At 51.3% G+C, this 22,845-nt stretch overlaps 1 protein-coding gene across 3 annotated transcripts; it reads left to right on the forward strand.

The window, feature by feature from the left end:
* Positions 1-679: 679 nt before the first annotated feature.
* Irf8 (interferon regulatory factor 8) lies at positions 680-22,845 on the forward strand. Of its 3 annotated transcripts, none has more exons than XM_038313052.1 (9): positions 680-739; positions 4,143-4,317; positions 8,008-8,191; positions 10,669-10,757; positions 12,728-12,833; positions 13,968-14,015; positions 19,684-20,064; positions 20,508-20,623; positions 21,049-22,845. In XM_038313052.1, exons 2-9 carry the CDS (start codon positions 4,144-4,146, stop codon positions 21,223-21,225), a joined length of 1,275 nt encoding a protein of 424 aa, XP_038168980.1. In that variant the 5' UTR covers positions 680-739; position 4,143; the 3' UTR covers positions 21,226-22,845. The 3 variants fall into 3 exon arrangements, with proteins under 3 accessions (XP_038168980.1, XP_038168981.1, XP_038168982.1); XM_038313053.1 differs by lacking the exon at positions 680-739 and adding an exon at positions 864-2,066; XM_038313054.1 differs by lacking the exon at positions 680-739 and adding an exon at positions 3,523-3,536.

The following is a 22,845-nucleotide window of genomic DNA, read 5'->3' on the forward strand; positions in this document are numbered from 1 at the left end:
TGATTGGCAGTAGGCAATAAAAGTCGGTTGCCTCACTTAGGGCTCCTCGCCCTCACTTTCTATTCAGGCTGGGAACAGGCTCCAGCCCGGTTCCTGACACCACTGGGGGCTCAAGGCAAAGAATGTTTGCGGAGCCTTCCAGGGTGGCATCCCAGCCCAACGCGTGCGACGCCCCTGGTTTCCCGGGCCCCCAGGGCAGTTTCAGGTGGTCATCCTCCTTCCTCTAGGGCCGGTGGAAGTTAGCTGTCGTCCACCACGCAGCTCTGGGACCGGCCTTTGCTCTGCAACCCCAATCCGGGCAGACGACACCCAGGGCAGCCCCCGGACACGTGCTTGAGACAGGGGCGCCCTGGAACCTTAGCCACACCCCAAGAATGAACTGTGCGCACTACCAGCCGCCTTGACCTTGGGAGGACGCCCCAGTCCCCCAACCCTTTCTTGGGGCAGCCCCCTCCCGCGCCGTCCCCGGGGTAAAGGAAGAAAAAGGGCTCAATGGGGCGCCAGGACTCGCAGAAGTGATTTCTCGGAAAGGCCAGCGCTTCAGAGAACGCGGACCTAGCGGGACGCTCTGATTGGGCGGTGCCCGCGTCCCTGCCGTGCACCATTGGCTCATGGAACCGTCGCTCCGCACGCGTGGGGCCCGCCCTCGCCCCCGCCCAGTCCTTAAAGGGGCGAGTGCGTCTATCCAGTAGCCCGCGGCCGGTCGCGGAGGCGCGGGCAGCGTGGGAATCAGCAGCAGGTAGGACGCGGTCGGGGAGGGCGCGCAGGCCGGGGCTGCCTCTCCCACTCGTTCCCAGAAGACTGACGGCTTCTTAAAACAGCAATCACCACAACAGCCACCATCTCCCCCAGCCTTTCCCCTTAAAATTTGCCTGATGGGCAACTTCACGATGAAGAGAAACAGTGACCCCCTGTAATTAGTAAGACCTGCCAATCTCCGCGCGGCAACCAGCCCAGTTACCAAGAGTGAACTATCCAAAGCAAGAGCGTGGGCTCGCCCAGGGGTCGACAGGCGTTGATTCTGACTAGTTGCTGTCTGATTGCCCAGTGGTGCAGGACTGACTGCGCCTTAGCCCAGCTGACCCTGGCAGGAAATTTCTGTTCCGTGTGGGTCACAGCTGCCAGGACTGGTTTGCTGTGAGCTTGGCCGCAGGCTGTAGGGAAGACTGTTCCTGGTGAGAAGGGTTTCATAGCCACAGCTGGAACGGGTCTCAGGGGGTAGAAACTAATAGAAACTAGCCATAAATGTTCTAGAATTTTAAAATTGTCTCCCCTAGCTTGCTTTTTTTTAATTGTTATTATTTGTTTCGAGACAGGGTTTCACTCTGTAGCCCAGGTTCGTTTGAGAAATCTGGAGATCCTCCTGCCGTATCTTCCTGAGAGTTAGGATTTCAGGCTGAACCACCAATGGCCCCACTTTTTTCTTTTAAAGTCAAAGTTAAGAACAGTCACACGACAATTCTAGGTTGTTCTTTTAAGCTATGGTAAGGCTCCTTCATGAAGATCTGAGAGTAATTCAGTGGCTAGCGGAAGCTTGGGGCACGCGCCAGAGAAATGGCCGTGATGGATATTTCCGCTTCGTAGTAGCCAGAGTGGTGCCCAGGGCTGAAGGAAGGAGATGGCGTGGGGTGAGCCCTGCTACATATGGCTGGTGGAGATGCTGACATCTGTGTGGGGCGAGCTTCTGCCTCAGCTGCCGTGTGAGAAGCCTGGCCAGGACTTAGTGCTCTGGCTGTGGGTTAGCTGTAGACAGGACTGGGCCAAGAGAGGGAATGCTCCCTTAGCATCAAGAAGAGGAAGCGACGATCATGTGAGCATGTTTGTAAGTTATTATTGTCCATAGTTATAAGGGGGTCAGGCTCTGCCTGCCAAGGACCTCAGAGGTGACTGTAGAGGAAATAGAAAGGGTTGTCTGTGTGCTGAGATTAAGATCCCAGCTGAAGCTTCCGTCTGTAGAATGAATAAAATCACCTCTGGGAGCTGGGGACAGTGCTGACGGTTTGTGCTGTGCGCAGGGGACGGCTGTCCCTCCAAGTTTCTCCTCTTTCGAGCGAAGAGGAAGCTGGGTGAGAGGATTTTTAACCTCCCAACTTTCACAATCTGTGATTCACCTTTCCTTCCAGCAACCCCATTCTTTTCTCTGTCACTCTCTACGGCAGGTGTCCTTCACGGTTCTGGGGTGTTGGTCATTGGAGGAGCCCTGATGAAAAAGTGCTGGGCTTTTTTTTTTTTTTTTCTGGAAAGAGGTCTAGCCCTCCCAGTGAATTCTCTTTAGATTTCAGGGCTCAGGTGCCAGGGCCTGTGGTTTACAAATCCATCTCCGGGTGTGGGGGGGTGTTGAGATGGCTTCTGATTGACATATCCTTAGAGACCAGTTCCTCTGCTGTATCCTGAGCCCACCACCCACATTTATCCTTACAGACCTCATAAGATACTATTAAGTCAGGAGAGTCTCCTCTGTCTTCCCTAGAGCAAGCTGTGGGAGCTAGCGCCCTACTTGCTTTTGGGGGGTATCTGGTGGCATTTTATTTCTCTACTCAGGTATTCCTTTCTGGTTTGTCATTTGTAAACACAGTGGTTTTAGAATTCTGGCTTTCTTGACATATCCCCTCTTCCCCTGCTTTTATGGTGAGAGTCCTCAGGCTGAGAATCAAGTGGTTTCCCCAGGAGAAGAGCCCTTACTGACTGAGGTCAGGATTTCCCAGACAAAGTGCAGCTTTTTTTTTCTTGAGATGTGGCTCAGGTGGCAAAAGCTCTTGCCTAACATGCACAAACTCAGGGTTTAGGCCCTGTGAAGTGGGGAGTGGAGGCAGGAGGATCAGGAGTTCAAGGCCATCTTCAGCTACCCAGGGAGTTGGAGATCGGCTTGGGATATGAGACCCTGTTTCAAAAATAAAAACAAAAACAGAACTAGTGTCCAACTCTGCTTCACCCACTTCTAAGCCCACTGGGGCTATTGGGTGGGAAAGCGAAAGCCAGCCCTGAAGAGATCTCACCTCCCTCTTCTCAGGACTCTGCCTGCTTTTCTGCCCCTGCTGCCACCTACAGTGACCTGGAGTTTCTGACCTGTGCAGCTCTTCCCAACACTCCTCACTGCCGTTTTGCTTTGTGGGCCATGCTGGCTCTGGATGTAACCATGTCCTTGGAGATATCATGTCTCCTCACTGCTGATGACTTCTTACTTTCCTGCCCGAAGAGGTCACATTTTAATTGGAAGGCTAGAAATGCTGTGTTCTAGTTTTTGGGGTGGGCGTCTGTCCAACTGCCTTGGGGATTTCCAGGCTGTTCTAGTAAACGCTGGCTGCAAGACTCTGGGCACAAATGCTCTCTTTCCCCAGGCGGCAGGGAATGTTTATCTGGCAGTGCTGGCGAGAATGTTCAAGGATGCCGTCAGGTGTCTGGGGATGGTAGGGCCTGGAAACAGAGCCCCTGAGTTGGCTTTGTACTGTGCCTTGCTCTCGTCTAGGGTTGGTCATAAGAGCCCCTGAGGATCTGTGTTACTGGAGGAGTCCCCTAGGGCACAGGTCCTGATGCAGGTACTTTATGCTCATCACCCAGACTGAATCCCCAACAAGGTTAAATGGCTTTAAGGTCACCTAGCTGGAAAATGACTTCAGCTCTGACTCATTCCCAGTGGGAATATACCCTATACTCTTCTACATTCCTGTTACCACTCCAGCGAGGAAAGGACAACCTGTAAGAGGTACCCTCGAGGGTACCCCCTTTCTCAGGAGGTGCCGGGGTTAAAGTCTGCCAAGGACAACAGCCCCTGGGTATCAGTAGTTAGGCTCGTTCTCTGAGCAGTGGGCAGCTCGTAGCAAAGTACAGCATTGTCTAAGAGCGGCTTCTTCTTTGCAGGTGCCTTCAGTGTCTTTCTGACACAGGAGATCAGGGAGAGCTGGGACACACAGCCAGAGCTATGGGTGGGGCACATCTTCGGACAGGCAGCTCTGGGTCCCTCGGGCTTTCAGTTTTCATTTGGGTTTAGGGTCATGGGGCGCCACTGTTTTCTCTTGGCACTGGCCCAGACTTCTCCCAAGCCAGCACCTTTATGTGGATCTCTGATCTTCCTGTCCGTTCTAGGGTCACTGTGACTCATGAAAGGCACATTTATTATAGTAAGAGATTTGTTTCTTTCCAAGGATGTGTGACCGGAATGGCGGGCGTCGGCTCCGGCAGTGGCTGATTGAGCAGATTGACAGCAGCCTGTATCCGGGGCTGATATGGGAAAGCGACGAGAAGACTATGTTCCGTATCCCTTGGAAGCATGCCGGCAAGCAGGATTACAATCAGGAAGTGGATGCTTCCATCTTCAAGGTAAAAGGCACCTGCATCCCCACGCGGGGGTTTCAGATTTCTCCCTGACTCTAGAGTGTCCTGACAGCTAAACAATTAGCCCAGTTTTTAAAGGGAAACACTGAAGAGTGCTTGGCTCTAGCGTGTTCCCCCATGAAGCCAAGTGTGCTTTCCCCACCCATTCTGCACCCCTGTGCCTTGACGTACTGCCAGGCTCCGCTCGGTGTACTATGGAAGGCTTCAGTCTTTACTCTCTCAAAGCAAGACTCCTGCTTGGCATGACAGGGCCAGCAGAAAGGGTAACAGGCTTCTATCATTGCTTCTGAGTCAGGGTTTGAGGGGCAGGCGTCCTGAGAGGAGTCAGTGCTGCCACTGAGAGCTGGCCAGACAGCTGGGGTGAGAGCCAGCTTGAATTAGTCTTTTCTTTTCCCCATCTCATCCTGTGTGGCGGGTGATATTCCTGTTGGCATTCTGCAGTGGTACTGCGAGGAGATGTGGCTTCTCCAGGTCTAGTAGCCCCTGTGTGATATAGCCAGCGTTTGGGATCAGGTGGTTCAAGGTCTTAACCCTTCATTGTACTGAGAAGTAGGGTGGTTTCTCCCTAAGGATCAGCCCAGCCCAGCTCTGCAGGCAGGCTGGGTCAGGACCCCCTGTGGGTTGTCACAGTCAAAGTGGGTGCTTCTAAGGCCCTGGGCATTGCATTTCAATCTGGGAGTTTCAGGGCTACAGGTCGTGGTCAGCCCAGACTTCTACTTTGTGAACAGCTGCAGCCTTGGTGGCCTGACCTAGAGCCCAGGCTGGAAACCACTGCCTTTAGTTCTGTGTGTTCAGGGGAGCTGGGGGTGGGGAGGAAGGCAAATTGAACTGCTGAGGACCAGAACTGACTCAAGACTGTGATCAAGAGGGGAGCCCAGCCTGCAGAATGCTTTACTCTGAATGCGTCACTCTGGGGCACAGTCTCCTCTTTCCAACGAGAACCCGAACTGAGCTGGTGACTACGAGCATTGACACTTAACCTGAGGTGCAGGGCATTGGCAGGACGTCCATCATGATTCTTCCAGAGAAAAGGCAGAGTGCTGGACCAGGGGTCTTGCCTGTTGCAGGAGAGAGTAAGTCTCTCTTCAGCCAGTTCCCTGTTTCAGCAAACCAGGAGTCCTGAAATAAAGCCCCAGATTTATGCATCTTATGCAACGCTCTTCATGGCCAACAAGCCGTTTCAACAGCATTGAGAAGAATACGCAAGATTCCCAATGTTTCCGTTGGTTACGCAGCCGCTCTGTGTGGCAATCTGAAATGAGACAACAATCTCGGCAGGAATGGCGGGAGACAAACGGGTGCCCACCAGATGGGGAGGCGAGTAGGGGTAGGGAGGGGGGACAGTCCAGGAGACACAGAGCAAAGAGAGGCTTCTCTGAGCTGTTCTGTGTGGGGTGGAGTGTCTCTGCATCATCAGCCAAACTCATCTTGACTGTTGAAGGAACCCTGTGTGGAGACTTTGGGCAGATAGAGCCATGTTATGGATTTTTTGGTGAAGTAGGAAACCTGCTATTCTCAGACAACTAAACATTTATTTATGCTTGCTTTTTGGGGGTGGGGGGAGGGAAAGGGATTATCCCAGAGAGTCCAGTGCTGTCTGCTGGCAGTGTCTTGGGGCCTGCTTCCTGTGTAGACCACAGATGGAGAATGAAAAAGACTCTGAGCTTACATCAGTCAGGCAAGGGCTGAGATTCCCTGGGCCCTACTGGTCATAGGTCTAGCGACCACACCACCCAATACACAGAGGGCCTTGAAGGAAGAAATAGGAGCTAATTTTTATTTTGTTTCGAGCCTGGGACTTACATAGTTCAGGCTGATCTCAAGCTTGCTATGTAGCTGAGGATGATCTTGAACCCTGGATCCTCCTGCCTCTACCTCCTGAATGTTTGGATTGCTTGTGGGAGCCACCATACCTGGTTTATGTGGCGCTGACGATTGAACCCAAGGCTTCATGCACTCACGGCAAGCACCCTTATCAGCTGAGGTACATTCCCGGTGTTGCTTTTTAAAGTGCAATACGACACAATGTCAGCTGAGAAAAACTCTGAGCAGTGAGTCCCAGTACCACCCACTCTGGAGCTTCAGCGCTGGGTGACCCAGAGAGACCAGGCAGCCAAGACAGTCCTGTAGAGCTGGTCTGTGGCCAGATGAAGCAAGGCTCAGGGCAGGCTCTTGCTGTCAGGATGCTTCCTGACTGTGGAGTCTGATTTGATGGTAGCAGCCTCCAGGCCTTCCTCGCAGAGGAAGCCTGAGCCCCGAATGAAGGAATGAACAGGGCGGCGCTGTTGAGGCAGGACAGTTCCATCATGGACCCACTGACTGCAGCGCTGCTGTGGCCTCCGTGCCTCCTCAGGCGCTGTTGGAGTATGGGCTCACTCAGTGGTTTAGAGGGGGGTCTTTACTTCTGTGGCAGGTGTTTCTGGATGGCTATCTCCATGGGGAGGTATGGCTGGAAAATGCTTTAGACAGGGTATTGGGTGGTCCCCACAGTGAGGACCACTCTGACCATCAGCGGCAAAGAGGCAGAACCTTCCAGTAATCACAAACAACCCTGACATCACTGTTACAGTCTGCCAGTTGTTCTTTTCTGCTTTTGAATTCACAACAGTCCACAAGCCAGTAAGTGGCCCGCAATGCAGTTTACAAAAAAGGCCAGAGTTAGAAACCATCTACTTAAAAAATATTTCTAAAAGTGGGTTGCAACTATGTCAGAGAGGAAGTGGCCACTCAGGCTCAGTGGTGGGAATGTTCTTCCAGCTTCTTGCCGAGCAGGGATACAGAATCTGGCATCAACAGTTCAGAGAGCACTGGCCTTGAACCTCAGAGTTCCCTGGAGTCATGGATGTGCGTGTGCCCTGGTGTGTGTGCCTTTAGGGTGGGTGTCTTTGTCTATCACCTTCTACCTCAGTTCTTTAGACAAAATCTCTCACTGAACCTGGAGCTAACGGATCAGGCTAGATTGGCTGCCAGCGAGCCCTAGGGATCCTTCTGTTATCATGCCCACAGTGCTGGGATCATAGACACACATACCCAGCTTTTTCTGTGGGCAATGGGGATTTAAACATGTTTGCATGGCAAGCATTGTATTGACTGAGCCCCTGCTTTGAATTTTTGGTCTTTGCTTACATCATAAGCTTTAGACAGGTCAGGAAAATTAGCTATTAAAAAAAATCACAGAAGAAAAACAGAGACATTTAACAGGGAGAGCAATCCATTGCGTTTTAAATGGCCAGAATCGTGCAAAAAATGCAAAACAAAATTTCTATTAAAAGGAGAGAATGGAGGTCACATTCAGACATGGTTTCCTTTTCATGCTTAGGGCTTTATCTGAAAAAGCAAAAAGTCTTTGTTTTGAGCATTCTGGTGAAGCCATGTGCACCTTTCTTTTCAAGCTTCATGACCTCAAGCTGGAGAAGGAGTTTGCCAAAGATGTATCCCAGGGTATGGGGAGCTGGGGGCGTGGGTTCAAATTCTGGCTTTGCAGAGTCTTGCTCTGGTCTGTTCGGATACAGTAGACAAAGTGGTCTCCCTGAAGTCCCATGGAGTGCTGACCTTGAACAAGAGTTGATGGCCAAGAAAGTCTCTGGGGAGGAGGGGGTTTGCAGTCCTGGCTTCATGCTGAACTCTGTGGTTTGTGTCCCTCTGTGTTGACTGTGTTTCTCTTTCTTTCTTCAGGCCTGGGCAGTTTTTAAAGGGAAGTTTAAAGAGGGGGACAAAGCTGAGCCAGCCACGTGGAAGACGAGGTTACGCTGTGCTTTGAACAAGAGCCCAGATTTTGAGGAAGTGACCGATCGATCCCAGCTGGACATTTCCGAGCCATATAAAGTTTACCGAATTGTCCCGGAGGAAGAGCAAAAATGTAACTATCCGTTGGGGCCAGGAAGCTTTCCAGGACCCTCCCTCACTATCCCTCTTCTGCCCCCATTAGCCTTTGGTCTCCACAGAGCAGGCGTGCCACCCACAGGGTTTGGGTGCCTGCTTTAGCTAAACAAAGTTGTTCTCTCTTTTGTAAGCAGACCCAGAGAGCTGGTCTGCTGATCTCACACGCCATGTGCTGTCAAGTGGCAGCTTCCTGCTGAGGGAGTGGCCATGTGGAGGCAGGGAAGGGTAGCCTGGGTCAAGGCTCGGAGCACTCTGGGTCACAGTCAGATAGTCAGAGCGGGAACCCGGCAGAGCCCCTGGAGCTCTGTGTAACCTCCCCCGAATAGTCTGCCACAGGATAGCATGTGATGTGGAATTCCTTTTCGCTGTCTAGAAGTTTACAGAGGGGGCTGGGGAAGGTCTATCTAGCATGGGCTCAGGTTGAGTGAAGAGTTCTCCAGTTAGACAAGACAGTAGCAGTGACCTCACTGATGGCCTCAGCGTGTGACTGCTGTTGGGGATCACGTCATTCCTGGGGTCTCTTCTAGCCGTAAAATCCTTAAAGCACTTGTAAAGAGATGAAAGCAGGGACAGCGGAAACCTGCCACACGGTGTGTGCCTGTGCTCTGGTGAGACATCACTAATCAATCAGAATGTGTCGACCTCAGTGCTAACCTCAGAATCCTTTAAACCCGTGTTCTGTGCAGAATCAGAGCTGTTTAATCTCCACCGTGGGTCTGTGAGGGTCTTTGAAAGCTTTGGTTTCCACAGCCACTCCACACAGGCATAAAGAATCTTGTGGAGTTGTGACTTCTTCTTTGGAAACTTCCAGGCAGTCTGCTAATACCCGAAGCGTTGCAACAGTTCTTGGGGCTAGACACAAATTCTGGGTTTGTTCTCACGCTTCGGTGGGAGGTATTGAACATCAGGCATACAGTTTTTTAAAAAGTAAAAATCAGGACTCAAACAGATAGACAGAGAGCCGGTATCGGACTGTCTGGCACCCACCGGGGAGCTGACATGGTGACAAAGCCTGTTGGAGAATATGATATACTAGATGTGACATACCTAGTCTGTTAGGGGTAGGAAGTGTGTTGGTATGTGTGTATGATCCCAGGACTCAGGAGGCCACGGTAGGAGGATTGCATGAAAGCCAGCCTGACCTGCAGAGTAGGACTGTCTCAAAAGCAAAACAAAAAAAATCCCCCAAAGAGGAAGCCGACCCAACTGATGCTTGACGGGTGCAGGTGGCGGCACCGTGGTTGGCAGTGTTGTGTGACCTGGTCATTTGTAGCTTAGTCACCTGCAGATGGACACCTGGTTGCATTGACTCAGAGTCCTAATAGGTGACAGTGGCAAGGCTTACTTAGCGATCTTCCTTGGAAGAGCCTTATGGCTCCCAGGACCTGGTTCATTCTGTGCAGCCTCTATAGAAGGTCCAACAGCCTTAATTACTCCCGACTCTAGACTGTGTGTCTTCAAAACGATTCGAAGCAATAGGGAAGTTTCTCTCAGCGCCCTGCTCCCCTAGGCTCAGCCGGGCTTGACCTGGTAGATGGCCCTGACTTGTTTATAGCATGGGTGGAGCCCCATCACCTGCAGTGTTGGGGGTGAAGGCGCAGCAGGCTCCCGAGCAGAGGAACACAGCATTTGCGTAGCATTTGTCCTGGTACACTGTACTATGAACCTGAGTGATTTGCCAGCCTCTCTGGGGGGAGGGGGCGGGGGAATGTCTCGCCTTCTGCCTGCACCAGCAGTGGCTTCTGAGTGAGCCCCTACATTGGGTGAAGCGGTAAGGAGATTGCACAGGTCCCTGGGAGTGGGAAGCCTGGCAGGGCTTTGTTGGTCATGCTGTATCTCATGGAGGCTAACCTTCTAAGGCAAACTTCTGATCAGGGAAGAGGCGCATAGTGGGCGAGAAGCCACTTGGGTTCAGATGCCAGCAGATAAAGGTTTTGCCCCCCCCCCCACCCGGAGGCAGGTGGAGGCTGTGAAACAGGGCACAGGTGTGACTTTGCCATGTGGCCGAGGTGTGCAGACACACACATGTATATTTGGAGAGGACAAAGAGATTTTCTGCTACCTGGCTCCCCATCTGCTCCCATATTCTCCAGTAAATCTCTGGATGTTTTCAAATACCCAGACTAGCAAACTTATCTTCAATATGTAGGCAGTAAACGTCTGGTATAAAATGTACCAGGCAAGGCTCAGATAGGAGGAAGAAACCAGAGTCTGAGCCTTGTTCTTTAAAAGCCTTGTGTTTACAACCCCCCAGCACCCACTTCTCTCTTTTGACCTAGCTGATCAGATGACCAGGCCATGAGAAGGCACGGTTGAGTCTTTCCCAAACCTTCTAGCAGCTGCTAGTCAAACCAGGGAGGATGCTTACCACCTCTGTTTCCTTAATTCAGCATTTTATAAAAGGTTGCAATGCTTGGCCATCCTGGGTCATGGTGTCCATCCCCTTTCCCATAGGCAAGCTGGGCGTGGTGCCTGCAGGCTGTATGAGCGATGTCACAGAGATGGAGTGTGGTCGTTCTGAGATCGATGAGCTAATCAAGGAGGTGAGTGGGGCCTCCCAAACACCTTCCAGGGAGGGACAGTCATCACTTTTACCCCTCACAGGCATTGAGCGCCTCAGGCTCTCCAGGAAAGTGACAATTCTAGCTGAGGAGGCAGAGTGAATGACTCCTTGGCCACCTCCTAGGCCAGCCTCCCTGTCCTGGTCAGGTCCTGCATGTCCTGTCTCCTCCTGTGGGCCTCCAACAAAGCTTTCTTAAGCTCCAAGCTTACTTAAACATGTTGCCGGGCGATGGTGGCGCACGCCTTTAATCCCAGCACTCGGGAGGCAGAGGCAGGCGGATCTCTGTGAGTTCGAGGCCAGCCTGATCTACAAGAGCTAGGTCCAGGACAGGCTCTAAAAAAAAAGCTGCAGAGAAACCCTGTCTTAAAAAAACCAAAAAAAGCCGGGCGTAGGTGGCGCACGCCTTTAATCCTAGCACTCGGGAGGCAGAGGCAGGCGGATCTCTGTGAGTTCGAGACCAGCCTGGTCTACAAGAGCTAGCTCCAGGACAGGCTCCAAAACCACAGAGAAACCCTGTCTCGAAAAATCAAAAAAAAAAAAAAAAAAAAAAAAAAAGATGTCTCTAAAAAACCAAAAGAAAGAAAAAAAAAACCATGTTGAATAGCAGATTTGAAATGTCACCATGTGGTCTTAGCCTTGCTTTTCAACCCAGCTTCAAAGATAGAACATGACCTTTTTTCCATTACTCCTGGTCATCCTATTGGCCCTCTTGGCAACTATATGGCTTGCTTTTTAACCTACAAAGTTTATTCCTGAATGGCCATTGGAACTGGATGGCTGAGACCCTTTGGATCCACTAATTGGACTGGGGACTAGCTGGTGACCCAGCGCTCACCTGTGGTGCGTGAAACCTAAGGTCTAGTTCCTATCAGCACACACGAAACCACGATCTTAAAATAATCCACTGATGATGCATGCATGGTTGGTAGCCTGTAATTGAAGGTGCAATGGGGTCTCTTTAAGTTAAACAGATGGCCTTCTGTGTGTCTCCTTTTGGCATCTTTATTGTATTTTAAATGTCTGTCCAAGGTGGGGCTTTTATAGCCAACAGAACCCTATTCAGCTCATGTAAAGGAAGGAGAGGGCACGTTAGGTGACAGGTGGCCCAGACTTGTCATCTCAGCTACTCGGGCAGCTGAGGCAGGAGGATGGCAAGTTTTAAGGCCTGTCTGAGCTGCAGAATGACTTCAAGGTGGGACACTCCCACGAGACCCTGTCTTGAAACCAAAAGGGAAAAGATACTGGGGGTGTAGTTCAGTGGCAGAGCGCTTGCCTCGGGTGCACAAAGTCCTGCCTTCCATCCCCAGCACCATGACGTCACAGAAACAAAACCAAGATTGTTGTTAGCAATGGCTCATCAGCTGTGCACCCTGCAGCTTGGCCGTGGGATAGTGCAGACTGCCAACGACACCTGCCTCGTGCGGCCCAGCTTTTTGGCAAATGGCAGTTGTGACATTCTGGGTGGTCTTGGTCCTGTGTCCTGTTTTCAGTATCTTTTTTTTTTTTTTTTTTTTTTTTTTTTTTTTTTTGCCAACTCACTGAAGCAATTAGATAATTATGATGCCACACTAGGGTCACGAGTGAAGGAGGTTTCAGGACCTCTTATAATTGTATGTGACTCTCTGAGTGAGGGTCTCAATGCACAGTAGGATTCATTCAGTATCACCGTACCAGTTACCCTAGAGCTGGGCCATGTCTCCTGGCATCAAAAGATCTGTGAGCTCTTTCATAGCCTTGACAAGCTTGGTTAGACTGTCAGCTGCTGGGCTTCTAGTCTAGGGTCTTATGAATTGCAAAGTGAAGGCCAGGTTCTGTCTCATGAGATAAAGGTGACTGATTTTGTGGCTTTTGTTGTGTATCTGATATTGGGTTTTACAAACATGGACTTTGGGGAGGGCTGTGCTGGAGACCCGTGACTCAATGGCTATTTTCTGTCACCCGGCCCTATAGCCTTCTGTGGATGAATACATGGGTCTGACCAAAAGGAGCCCATCCCCCCCAGAGGCCGGCAGGAGCCAGGTCCTTCCTGACTGGTGGGTCCAGCAGCCCAATGCAGGTAAGTGTGTGTGTCCAGCACTGACAGACATTAGGAACTTTGTATTATGGTTGGGGGTACTTGTCACTGTTAGGCCCTATGTCCTGTGGAAGGTTACTAAGTCCAGATCGGTGGAGAAATCACAGCCATGAGCTGAGTTAGCCAAGCTGTAACCTCCTAGGAAGGCACAAGTATCTTGGTCTATGATAGGTGGTTATGCATGGCCACTCTCCTCCCATACCACCAGGAAGTTGAGAGGAAGAGTCTGCCAACATCCCCAAGACTCAAGGGAGGCCCCAGCTCTCAGCCACCCTGCTTCTCCTTCCCAGCTCACATAGGTTCACTGTTCCATTCAGATGATCAGGACACTCCCAGACCCTGAGAGACCCAGGACTTCTGGAGAGAAGGGAGCCCAGTCAGGGCAATAGCTTGGAACTATAATGGGCAGTTACATGTCTTGGCAGTGCCAGGGGAATTAGAAAGTTAAATAAGGGCTTCACCCTTTTGTTGGCATCTGGTGGGTACATTCAGGCTGTAGATGTTTAGAGGGCCATTCACTGGGGCCCCTATTACAGTGTGTGAGCAAATTTTATGGCTCACAGGCACGTTGGTTTCCTCCTTTACCTCTTTTCTGCTAAGACAGGAGCTGCCAAGATGTCTTAGCTGGCCCTGGAGGCCTATGAGGTTTTTAGGCTGTGGGTGTTAGTGTCTTGCAAGGGACCCAGTGCTGAGAGATGTCTTTGAGAAAGCTGCCTGGGACCCCAGGCTCCCCTGTGAGATAAGCCCTGTTGTTGCATACAGTACAGTGACATTTGGGCCAGATCCTTGTGGTAGGAAGGGAGCATGGTCCTGTGGATTTCTGGCACAAGGACAGGATCCCAGAGCACCGAGGAAACACTTTACCCTAGTGGGTTTCTGTGTTTGTGAGCCCAAGAGCTCACATACAGTGGGATCCGCCCATCAGCATCAACACCAGCCTTTACCCTAGTGGGTTTCTGTGTTTGTGAGCCCAAGAGCTCACATACAGTGGGATCCGCCCGTCAGTATCAACACCAGCATTATTAGTGTCCCATCCATACCCCAGGGACATTTGAGCCACTCCCTGCTCACAGAACCAGCCCAGGTGGGATTATACTTTCTATTCTCTGCCTACAGGCCTGCCACTGGTGACCGGGTATGCTGCCTATGACACACATCATTCAGGTACTAGGGTGTTCTGGGTGGGTGGGCATGGCATAGGCTCTGTTTGAAAACATGACCTGGGTGGGGTCATGAGGTTCTATGGACACGTGTGGCCTGGGGGTAGGCTTCGAGGACTATTTCCTCCTCTTCATTCTGTGTGGTTTTGGGAGCAGACAAGTGGTTCAGATTTGCTGGACATGTTCCTGAGGTAGCCACAGTTAGTCCAGAGGGTCTTCAGAAGCAGCAGTGCAGAAGAGAATGTAGCCTGCTTTGCAGATGATACTGATGGTGATGATGCTGCAGTGATGCTGATGGTGATGATGATGCAGTGATGCTGATGGTGATGCAGTGATGCTGATGGTGATGATGATGCAGTGATGCTGATGGTGATGATGATGCAGTGATGCTGATGGTGATGATGATGCAGTGATGCTGATGGTGATGATGATGCAGTGATGCTGATGGTGATGATGATGCAGTGATGCTGATGGTGATGGTGATGCAGTGATGCTGATGGTGATGGTGATGCAGTGATGCTGATGGTGATGGTGATGCAGTGATGCTGATGGTGATGGTGATGCAGTGATGCTGATGGTGATGGTGATGCAGTGATGCTGATGGTGATGGTGATGCAGTGATGCTGATGGTGATGATGCTGGTGCAGAAGCTAGTGGTGATGTTGTAGATTGTATCTTTGAATTCTCTACCTCTCTCCCTGCGTCTTCTGACTGTCTTGTTGTCTGTGGGTCAGTGTTACTTTGTTGTGTGGGTCTGATGTTTCTCTGACCCTAATAAAGTGCTGTTCTCTGTGTTTATTTAACACAGTGTGTGAAAAGACTGGAGAATTTTTTTTCTAACAGAGATCTTGAGCAGAGTTTTATAAGGGAAGAAGTTATTTTGCTGACCCTAGATGATCCAGAATAGCTGATATGTTATTAATTTTTTTTTGTTTTTTTGAGACAAGGTTTTGCTGTAGCTGTCGAGTCTGTCCTGGAACTAGCTCTTATAGACCAGGCTGGCCTCGAACTCACAGATATTCACCTGCCTTTGACTCCCAAGTTCTGGGATTAAAGGTGTGTGCCACCACTGCCCAGCTGATGTGTTATTAATTTTTATCCTCATGTTGCTTCTAATACTTATGGGATATTTGTTTGGTATTAATCTATGGGCTGCTTTCAGCAAATGATTACCATAGTATGCACACATGCATGCATACATGTACATACACACACACATACATACACACACTCACACTATTCTGGCATGGACATGGGAGAGTTCATAATTTAAGATTATAACTACTATTTAGCTTGGGTTTTTAAAAGCTAATTGCATGGGAAATCCAAGGCATAGTAAGATTGGTTACACATTGTTTTCTTAAAGGCAGGTTAAATGGGCAAAGAACATAGTAGGGAGACAGATGGCAACAAAACTTTGAATGGTCTCAAAGGCAAAATATTAACCTGGTTTCAGGGCCAGGCTAACTACAAAAGTTCAGTTTCTTAAGGCAAGAGGTATTTCCAGAGAAAAGCTGTCCCCATAGGGGATGTTTCTGATGGTAACATGGCGCTGATGCTGCTGAGACTGGTGGTACTGGCGCCGATGATGTCGGTGGTGATGTCGCTGATGATGCTGTTGGGTATGGTGCTGATGGTGATGCTGATGGTGCTGATGGTGATAGTGACGGTGATGATGGTGATGGTGGTGGTGATAATGGTCCTGATGGTACTGACGGTGGTGCTGCTGGAGCCAATAGTTCTGATAATGGTGATAATAGTGATGCTGAAGATTCTGATAGTGATGGTGCTGATGGTGGTGAGTGGTATTTACGGTACAGTTTTGGGTGCCAGGGTTAAGGCTGACATTCTCGTGGGCCCTTTTCTATCCATGACTACAACTTCCTCTAGGTTATGGAGCTAGGTTATTTCCCATGTCATAGGACCTGGGAGGTGAGGCTGAGAGGCCCCAGAGCTGGGTACTGCCCTGGTGTCCCATCTTCACCGCCGCCTGCTATGAGACTGGCGGCATCGCTATATATTCCCAGGAGCCACGGTGTTGTCTGGTTTCATGGCAGACTCAGTGGAGCTAAGGCAGAAGCATGCCCTGGGGGCCGCGATGAGGGCAGAGGCGGGTGCCCAGCAAGTAAGAAAAATACAAAGGAAATGATGCTCTATCTAGTGCCAGCCTGCGTGTTGGGGTCCTTCTAGACCTGGCTGTAGATAGAGACCCTAGCTCCTTCAAGTTTCTGAAGGCATTTGCCTCCTAGCCTGTTCTCAAGGCCCTTCACCCCCCTCAGGAGGCCTGGGTTAATGGGCTCAGCCTTTGACCTTGTCAGTCTTGGGCTGTGGCCCTGGGAATCTGCTGACCAATGCATTCTGGGGGCCACGTTGCCTGGCCCAGACCTGTGACCAACTGAGTGAGCAGTAAAGTTAGGCTGTGAGGAGGAAGTGTCCTTGAGCCTTGTAGAGCTGTCTCAGCAGATGGGAGGAAAGCAAGGAGTCCCCACCACTGCTTGGAGCTCCACTCCAGAACCCAGGTCACACACCCTGCCTCTGTAGATAGGCCACATCCAGGGCTCCTGACTACAGAGGTAACAGAGAAGGAGATGGGTGGGGAGGAATGGCAGGGAATGAGGGAGAATATTACACTGTGGAGAGCCGTGGCCTTGAGGGCTGCCCCATGGTAACTGCCTCTCTGTGGGTAACCAGTGTTCTATGGACTTCCTATTTATCAGAAAAATTCAGAGGTCTGGATTTTAAAACTTACTTGTTTTTCTCAGACAGTCTCAATGTGTAGCCCAGGATGGTTATGAACTCACAACCCTCTTGCCTCAGGCTCCGGAGTGCTAGGGCGTGAGCCACCCCTCTTTATTTGCCATCCACCCCCGAGGATATCTCAGTGCCACCTTGCTGCCAACTCTCTTGAGGCTGCCAGCTTGTTTCCCAGTCTGTGTATATTCAATGAACGGATTAAACAGTGAGGCTTTTTGGCATGTCTTAGTGTTTCAGAGTGAGCCAGAGCCAGCCTGCTGTGGAGAGCAAGACCAAGCTCCTCCACAGAACAGCTAGGCTGGCAGGGACTGCACCTTCGCCTCTTCAGCCTCCATTCCTCATCTACAAAATGATCGCTGTAACACATGGCAGGGATCCAGTGGGTGGATGGGCCCAAAGCCCCTGACTCAGCGCCCCTCAGAATCCCTGCAGACCAAGGTTTGTGGTGCACAGTCTCAGAGGGCTTATTTGTAGACCATATTAAGTCCTGTTTCCCCGGCTCATGTGGTCACACAAAAGCCCCCCCCAAAGCTGGTGCTGTTTCCATCTCTACCTTGTTGATGAAAAGCAGATAGGGGGGTGAAGCCACTTGCCTCAAGTCACAGCTGTAAGGAAGTGGTGCTGGAATACCATGCTGAAGGTGGTGCTGATGGTGCTGATGGTGTAGATATTGGTGATGCTAACGGTGATCGTACCAATCCTGATTTTATGATATTAGTGGTGGGCCTGGGATCACATGTGGGGAGAGCTACTAGTGTCCTCGGTGGATGCATTTAAAGCAGGCTTAGGCTGTGTCTGGATTCTTAGAATCTCAGTGGAGGGGTGAGACTTGCATCACAGCATGGAGAGCTCCGGTCAACTGCTTCTCCTCTGGGTCTGCACTTGTCACTTGTGAGGTGTGGCAGCTTGGCACCCATGCTCCTTCCACCTGTCCTTTCTTCAAGCTCAGGGTGCCGAGCCAGTCCTGCAGGCACATCTCTGAGACATTTTGCTGTTCCTGGGTGTGACGAGGGGTTCTGGTTCCGAACTTCCTCTGAGATGACAGGGTGAAGTGTGGGCACAGGGCACAATGTGGACGCAGGGCACATTGCGGGTGCAGGGCACAGTGTGGGCACAGGGCACAGTATGAGAGGCAGATGCAATGCTGAGACTCCGTTCACTCAGAATGAAGTCCTCAGTTGTCCCAGGGTGCAGAGGGGGATGTATCAGTTTGTTAGTGATGCAGACACAGAGGGCCCTCACCTGGCTGGTGGGGAGTGCAGGGAGCGAGGCATAGGTGCACTGGTACTACCACTGAACTGCTGACCAGGCCGATTTGGCCCTCAGTTTCCCCAAATGTGAGCTTGATGACCTGAACCCAAACAGCTGGCTTTCCTCAGGTGACTCTAGAACATGATGTCGCTGCATCAGGGGACAACAGAGTCTGTTGGCAGCGGTGGGCGCTCCAGCGGATAGACCCTAGGGAAGGGTCCGAGTGTTCCAAATGCACAGCAGTGTTATCCCCAGTGGTGTGTGTTACTCGCACAGGCCCGCCCAGCGGTGCAGCTGGTGACCACACAGCTCCAGGACACTATAGGTTTGGGGAGCTGTCAGTTTCTGTGGCTCCAGAGGGAAGCTGAGGACACATCAGGCTGCTGTTGGTGAAAAGAAAACTCTGTTTATAGCAGCTACAGAGCATCTCCAGCCCTTAGCTCTGGGCTGTTCTCTTTATTCCTACAGTAGCTCAGGGTTTGCCTAGCTCCCAGCATGGGAGCCCCGCCTCCATGCTGGCTGTCATTCAGGGCCTGCTGGGCCCTCTGCGGTGTATGTTTCTTGTCTTTTCACTCTAAGTTTATCTGGAATGCTGCTGCTCTTGCCTGTAAGAGGACACCAGCAACACCTCTTACACAGGAAGCCAGAGGCTGAAGCCAACCTAAGCCAACGAAAGCAAAATACAGCGTTGGTAAATTTCCAGCCTCGTGGCTCAAGTTAGATCGTTGGGATTATTATGGTCTGTTGGTGCCAAACTGAAGTTCTTCTCTTTCTTTTAAATTCTATTTATTGATTGGTTTGCACTTGTGGTGCTGAGGGGGTAACCCAGGACCTTGCATGTGTGAGGAAGTCGTCCCCGCTCTGAATGGTACTCTAGTTCTTGAGGTGACAGAGTGAAGGGATGGTGGAGATGTAGCCTGTCCGTCACAGTTCCCCCCTGGGTAGCTCCCAGACAGAGCACTTCCTGGAAGACAGGCTGTGTGCAGGATTCTGCAGAGGTTTCTCACCTGAGTCCAGGGAATCCCAGGTCACCATGTATTGGGAAGATGATATTGTGATGGTCACACATTCATAGGTGGTGTGTCTTCCTATCTTGAATAAAGGCCACCGAGTCCAGGGTGACAAGGGAAGCAGAGCCAGGAGGCACTTCATGGGACATTACACAGGCAATGCCTAAATGGCCTGAACTTGGCACAGTTCCCAGATCTTCCTAGATTGTGTGTATATGTTCTCATGTATGTGCTCCTGTGTGTGCAGATGCATATGAATATGAATACATCTTCATGTGTGTGTGCATGAATGTATGTTCATATGCGTGTGCATGAATGCATGTTTGTGTGTGTGTGTGTGCATGAATGCATGTTCGTGTGTGTGTGTATGTGTGTGTGTATGTGTGTAGGCCAGAGGCCAGTCTTAGGTATCATCTCTTGGATACCGTCCATCTTATTTTTTGAGACAGGGATTCCCACTGGCTTGGATCTTACCATGTAGGAGAGACTGGCTGGCCAGTCAGCCCTAGGGTTGGCCTTTCTCTGTCACTTGGGAGCTGGGGTCACAAGTGAACACCATTTGGAAGGGGAAAGAAACTCTGAGCCTTTGGAAAGGAGGGCCTGGGGCTCCCCCTCTTCCCAGGCCCCTGACTTCCCTGTGTTCTCATCCCCCAACAGCCTTCTCCCAGATGCTGATCAGCTTCTACTATGGGGGCAAGCATGTGGGCCAGGCTACCACCACCTGCCCTGAGGGCTGCCGCCTATCCCTGAGCCAGCCTGGCCTTCCCAAGCTGTATGGGCCGGATGGCCTGGAGCCAGTGTGCTTCCCAACAGCTGACACCATCCCCAGCGAGCGGCAGAGGCAGGTGACCCGGAAGTTGTTTGGGCACCTGGAGCGTGGTGTGCTCCTGCACAGCAACCGCAAGGGTGTGTTTGTGAAGCGGCTGTGCCAGGGCCGAGTGTTCTGCAGCGGCAATGCAGTGGTGTCCAAGGGCAGGCCCAACAAGCTGGAGCGGGACGAGGTGGTGCAGGTCTTTGACACCAACCAGTTCTTCAGAGGTCAGTACTGACTTACTAGCTGCCCTTTCCTTAGAGTTCCCACCTCCGACCCTGTGCCTCCTGCATCACGGACTGAGTTCATTCTTCAGGGATTGAGGGCTTTTGGCAATGGTATAGCTGGGGAACCCTTTGAAGCCTGACCTGCACAGTCTCCCTGAGCAGCCTGGGGGTCCTTGCCTCATTTTCCCTTGGGTAGACAGGACATTAGAGCTGGAGCCTTTCCTTTCAGAGTATGGAACTAGGTTGTTCCCTAGCCTGGGAGCTGCTTAGAAACGCAGAGTCCAGGGCCTCAGCCAAGCCTTTGGCAGGGTCCCTGGGGAGCTGGTGTGATTGTGTGTCCGGTCCTCAGCTTGTGGGTTACATGTGGTTCCCTTCTAAGCTCTGCAGCCCACCCCGGACCCTGACTACAGCTCAGAGGCTCACTGGTTTCTGTGTTCTTCCAGAAATGCAGCAGTTCTACGCCTCGCAGAGTCGCCTTCCCGATAGCAGGGTGGTGCTGTGCTTCGGGGAGGAGTTTCCGGACACAGCACCCTTGCGCTCCAAGCTCATCCTGGTGCAGGTGAGAGTTAGCGGCTTCTGTCTCGTGCCCAGGTAGCCTCACCCTCATTTATATGGGACCAACTTTATCCCAGGGTGAATAGAGACAGCAAGGACTGAATATTCCACCTGTGTGACTGGGACAGAGGTGGACGAACCAGACTGCAAAGAGTTCCCGCCACCTCTGTGTTGTCTTCCCGGGGTTGGGGCTCTCTTCATCTGTGTTTTCCTTCTTCTCCTTTCCTCTCTTCCCCTGTTCTTCCCTCTTCAGAAAATCTTCACCTGTCCAGTGGCCCTCAGGTCTAAGTGACCAATTTGAGCCCTTATTTGAGCAATGTGAGGAGTGCCCAGCCCCTTCTCGTCACTGAGGGGCTCGGAGGACTGTGGCAGAGGAAGGCCCCGATTCTCCTCCCATCTCTCTTCTGACTTGGCACACGGCCCTTGCAGGTGGAGCAGCTGTATGCCAGGCAGTTGATGGAGGAAGCAGGCAAGACCTGTGGTGCTGGCTCCCTGATGCCAGCCCTGGAAGAGCCCCAGCTAGACCAGACCTTCCGGATGTTTCCAGATATTTGTGCCTCACATCAGAGACCCTTTTTCAGAGAAAATCAACAGATCACCGTCTAAGCCTCTCTCCGGGCATCCCACCTTGCCCGAGACTCAAGTGTCGCAATTCTTTGAGTGACAGGATTATGAAGGATGTGAACCCCCCTGACTAGGGAGGGCAGTGTCCCCCGTGGGGCCTCAAGAAGCCCAGCCATGGACACACTCCTGATCAGGCAGATGCTGGAAGCTTGCAGGGGCTGTGGCCAGAACCCTGCAATTAAAACATTTCTTTAATGAGTTTTCTCCTTTACCATTAATGGCTATTCTTTCTGTATGTTGGAGTCCCTTTGACAGTAAATCAGTCTGCCAATAGAGCTACCCTTGTCCTCCTCTGACTGGAGGTAGAGATTTGTGACTTCCTCTGCTTGATCGTACACAATGCATCTTTTTTACTATTTGGCCCTTTTCTTTTAGTTTTTGGCCAGAAGGCTGAGAAAGTAAGTTGATACATATTTTTTTCCAAAAAGCTTCTGTAATGAGGTGGTCCCAGGTAACCTCTGTCTTCTGTCTAAATGGTTTTCACTTTTTAAACAATTTGTATTGCATGCCCTAATGTCAATCACTTTGGACCTTTCCTGTAAAGGGCAGATTATAAATAGGAGTGTAGATACTGCTTGTGGGTTTCATATGAATTTTCGTTGTGGCTCATCAATTCCCATGACTCTGTGTCAGCTGGCGGGGGTTTGCGTGGGGCCATGGTAGGACCAGGAACTGTGGAGAGGACCGGTCCATAGGCATCTCACCCTTCCATTGTCCCGCTTCACACCTTCCCTGAAGGCCCAGTGAATAGCAATGTCCAAATTGCACTCTAGGCTTAGAGGTGCCCACCCACATACCAGAGAAAGGTACATATCCCACACAGCACAGGGCAGAATGCCCAGCTGTAGCATGCTGAGTAGAAGCCAGGGTGGAAAACTCAGGGCACGGCTCTGTGACTGAGGCCCATTTGTGCCCTCAATCTGGCTGTCCAGTCTAGTATCTAATTTAAATCACTGGCTGTGGGGCCGCAGGAATGCCTCCAGGGCCGCTTCCTGTAGGAGTGAGCCACTGCCAATGATTTAGTTTGGCTATCCGTGCACAGCAGGTGCCGATGCCAAGCACATGTGGCCACAGGGAGCATCCTCTTCCTTCCACTCTTGTCTGGAGACAGGAGAGGCCTCCTGGATCTGTTCCCCTTTGTAACCAGCCTGGGTCCCTCCTGATGTGCTCAGCATTCCACAGTGAAGGGCAGGGGACGCTTTACTTGACTGTAGTTCTGAGAAGTGGGGGGAAGTATGAGGGTTCCGAAGACAGTCCCAGCCAATGAGGGGCTCGACAGGCCACACCCTACAACCAGAAAAGCCAACGAACACAGAGAACTTCGTGGCTGTGGTGTGAAGGTGGTGGAGGTGGGCCAGCTCAACAGACACCGTCGCCAGAGTGTGTGCCGCCTGCAAACAGAACCCGGGGCTTGCTTCACCCCCTCGGCCAAAGCCAGGAACATCTCTTCTGAAGCCAGGACAGTCTGTCTGCTGCCCGCGTGTCACATGTCACCTCCTGCCTCCGTGAGTGCTAGCGCACAAATCTGTAATCCAAATATTTATTTTTGTATCCATTGAAAAAGTATTGATCTTATTCTTTATTAAAGTAAATTACTCTTTC

The sequence above is a fragment of the Arvicola amphibius genome, chromosome 15 (genome assembly GCF_903992535.2).
Source record: "Arvicola amphibius chromosome 15, mArvAmp1.2, whole genome shotgun sequence".
Taxonomy (NCBI): domain Eukaryota; kingdom Metazoa; phylum Chordata; class Mammalia; order Rodentia; family Cricetidae; genus Arvicola; species Arvicola amphibius.

Bases quoted from the DNA above. Each gene is read 5' to 3' on its own strand.
- Irf8 (XM_038313052.1), top strand. From the start codon at position 4,144: ATGTGTGACCGGAATGGCGGGCGTCGGCTCCGGCAGTGGCTGATTGAG. The intron at 4,318-8,007 runs GTAAAAGGCACC...TTCTTTCTTCAG, and splicing joins TGGATGCTTCCATCTTCAAG to GCCTGGGCAGTTTTTAAAGG. The intron at 20,624-21,048 runs GTGAGAGTTAGC...CGGCCCTTGCAG, and splicing joins CCAAGCTCATCCTGGTGCAG to GTGGAGCAGCTGTATGCCAG.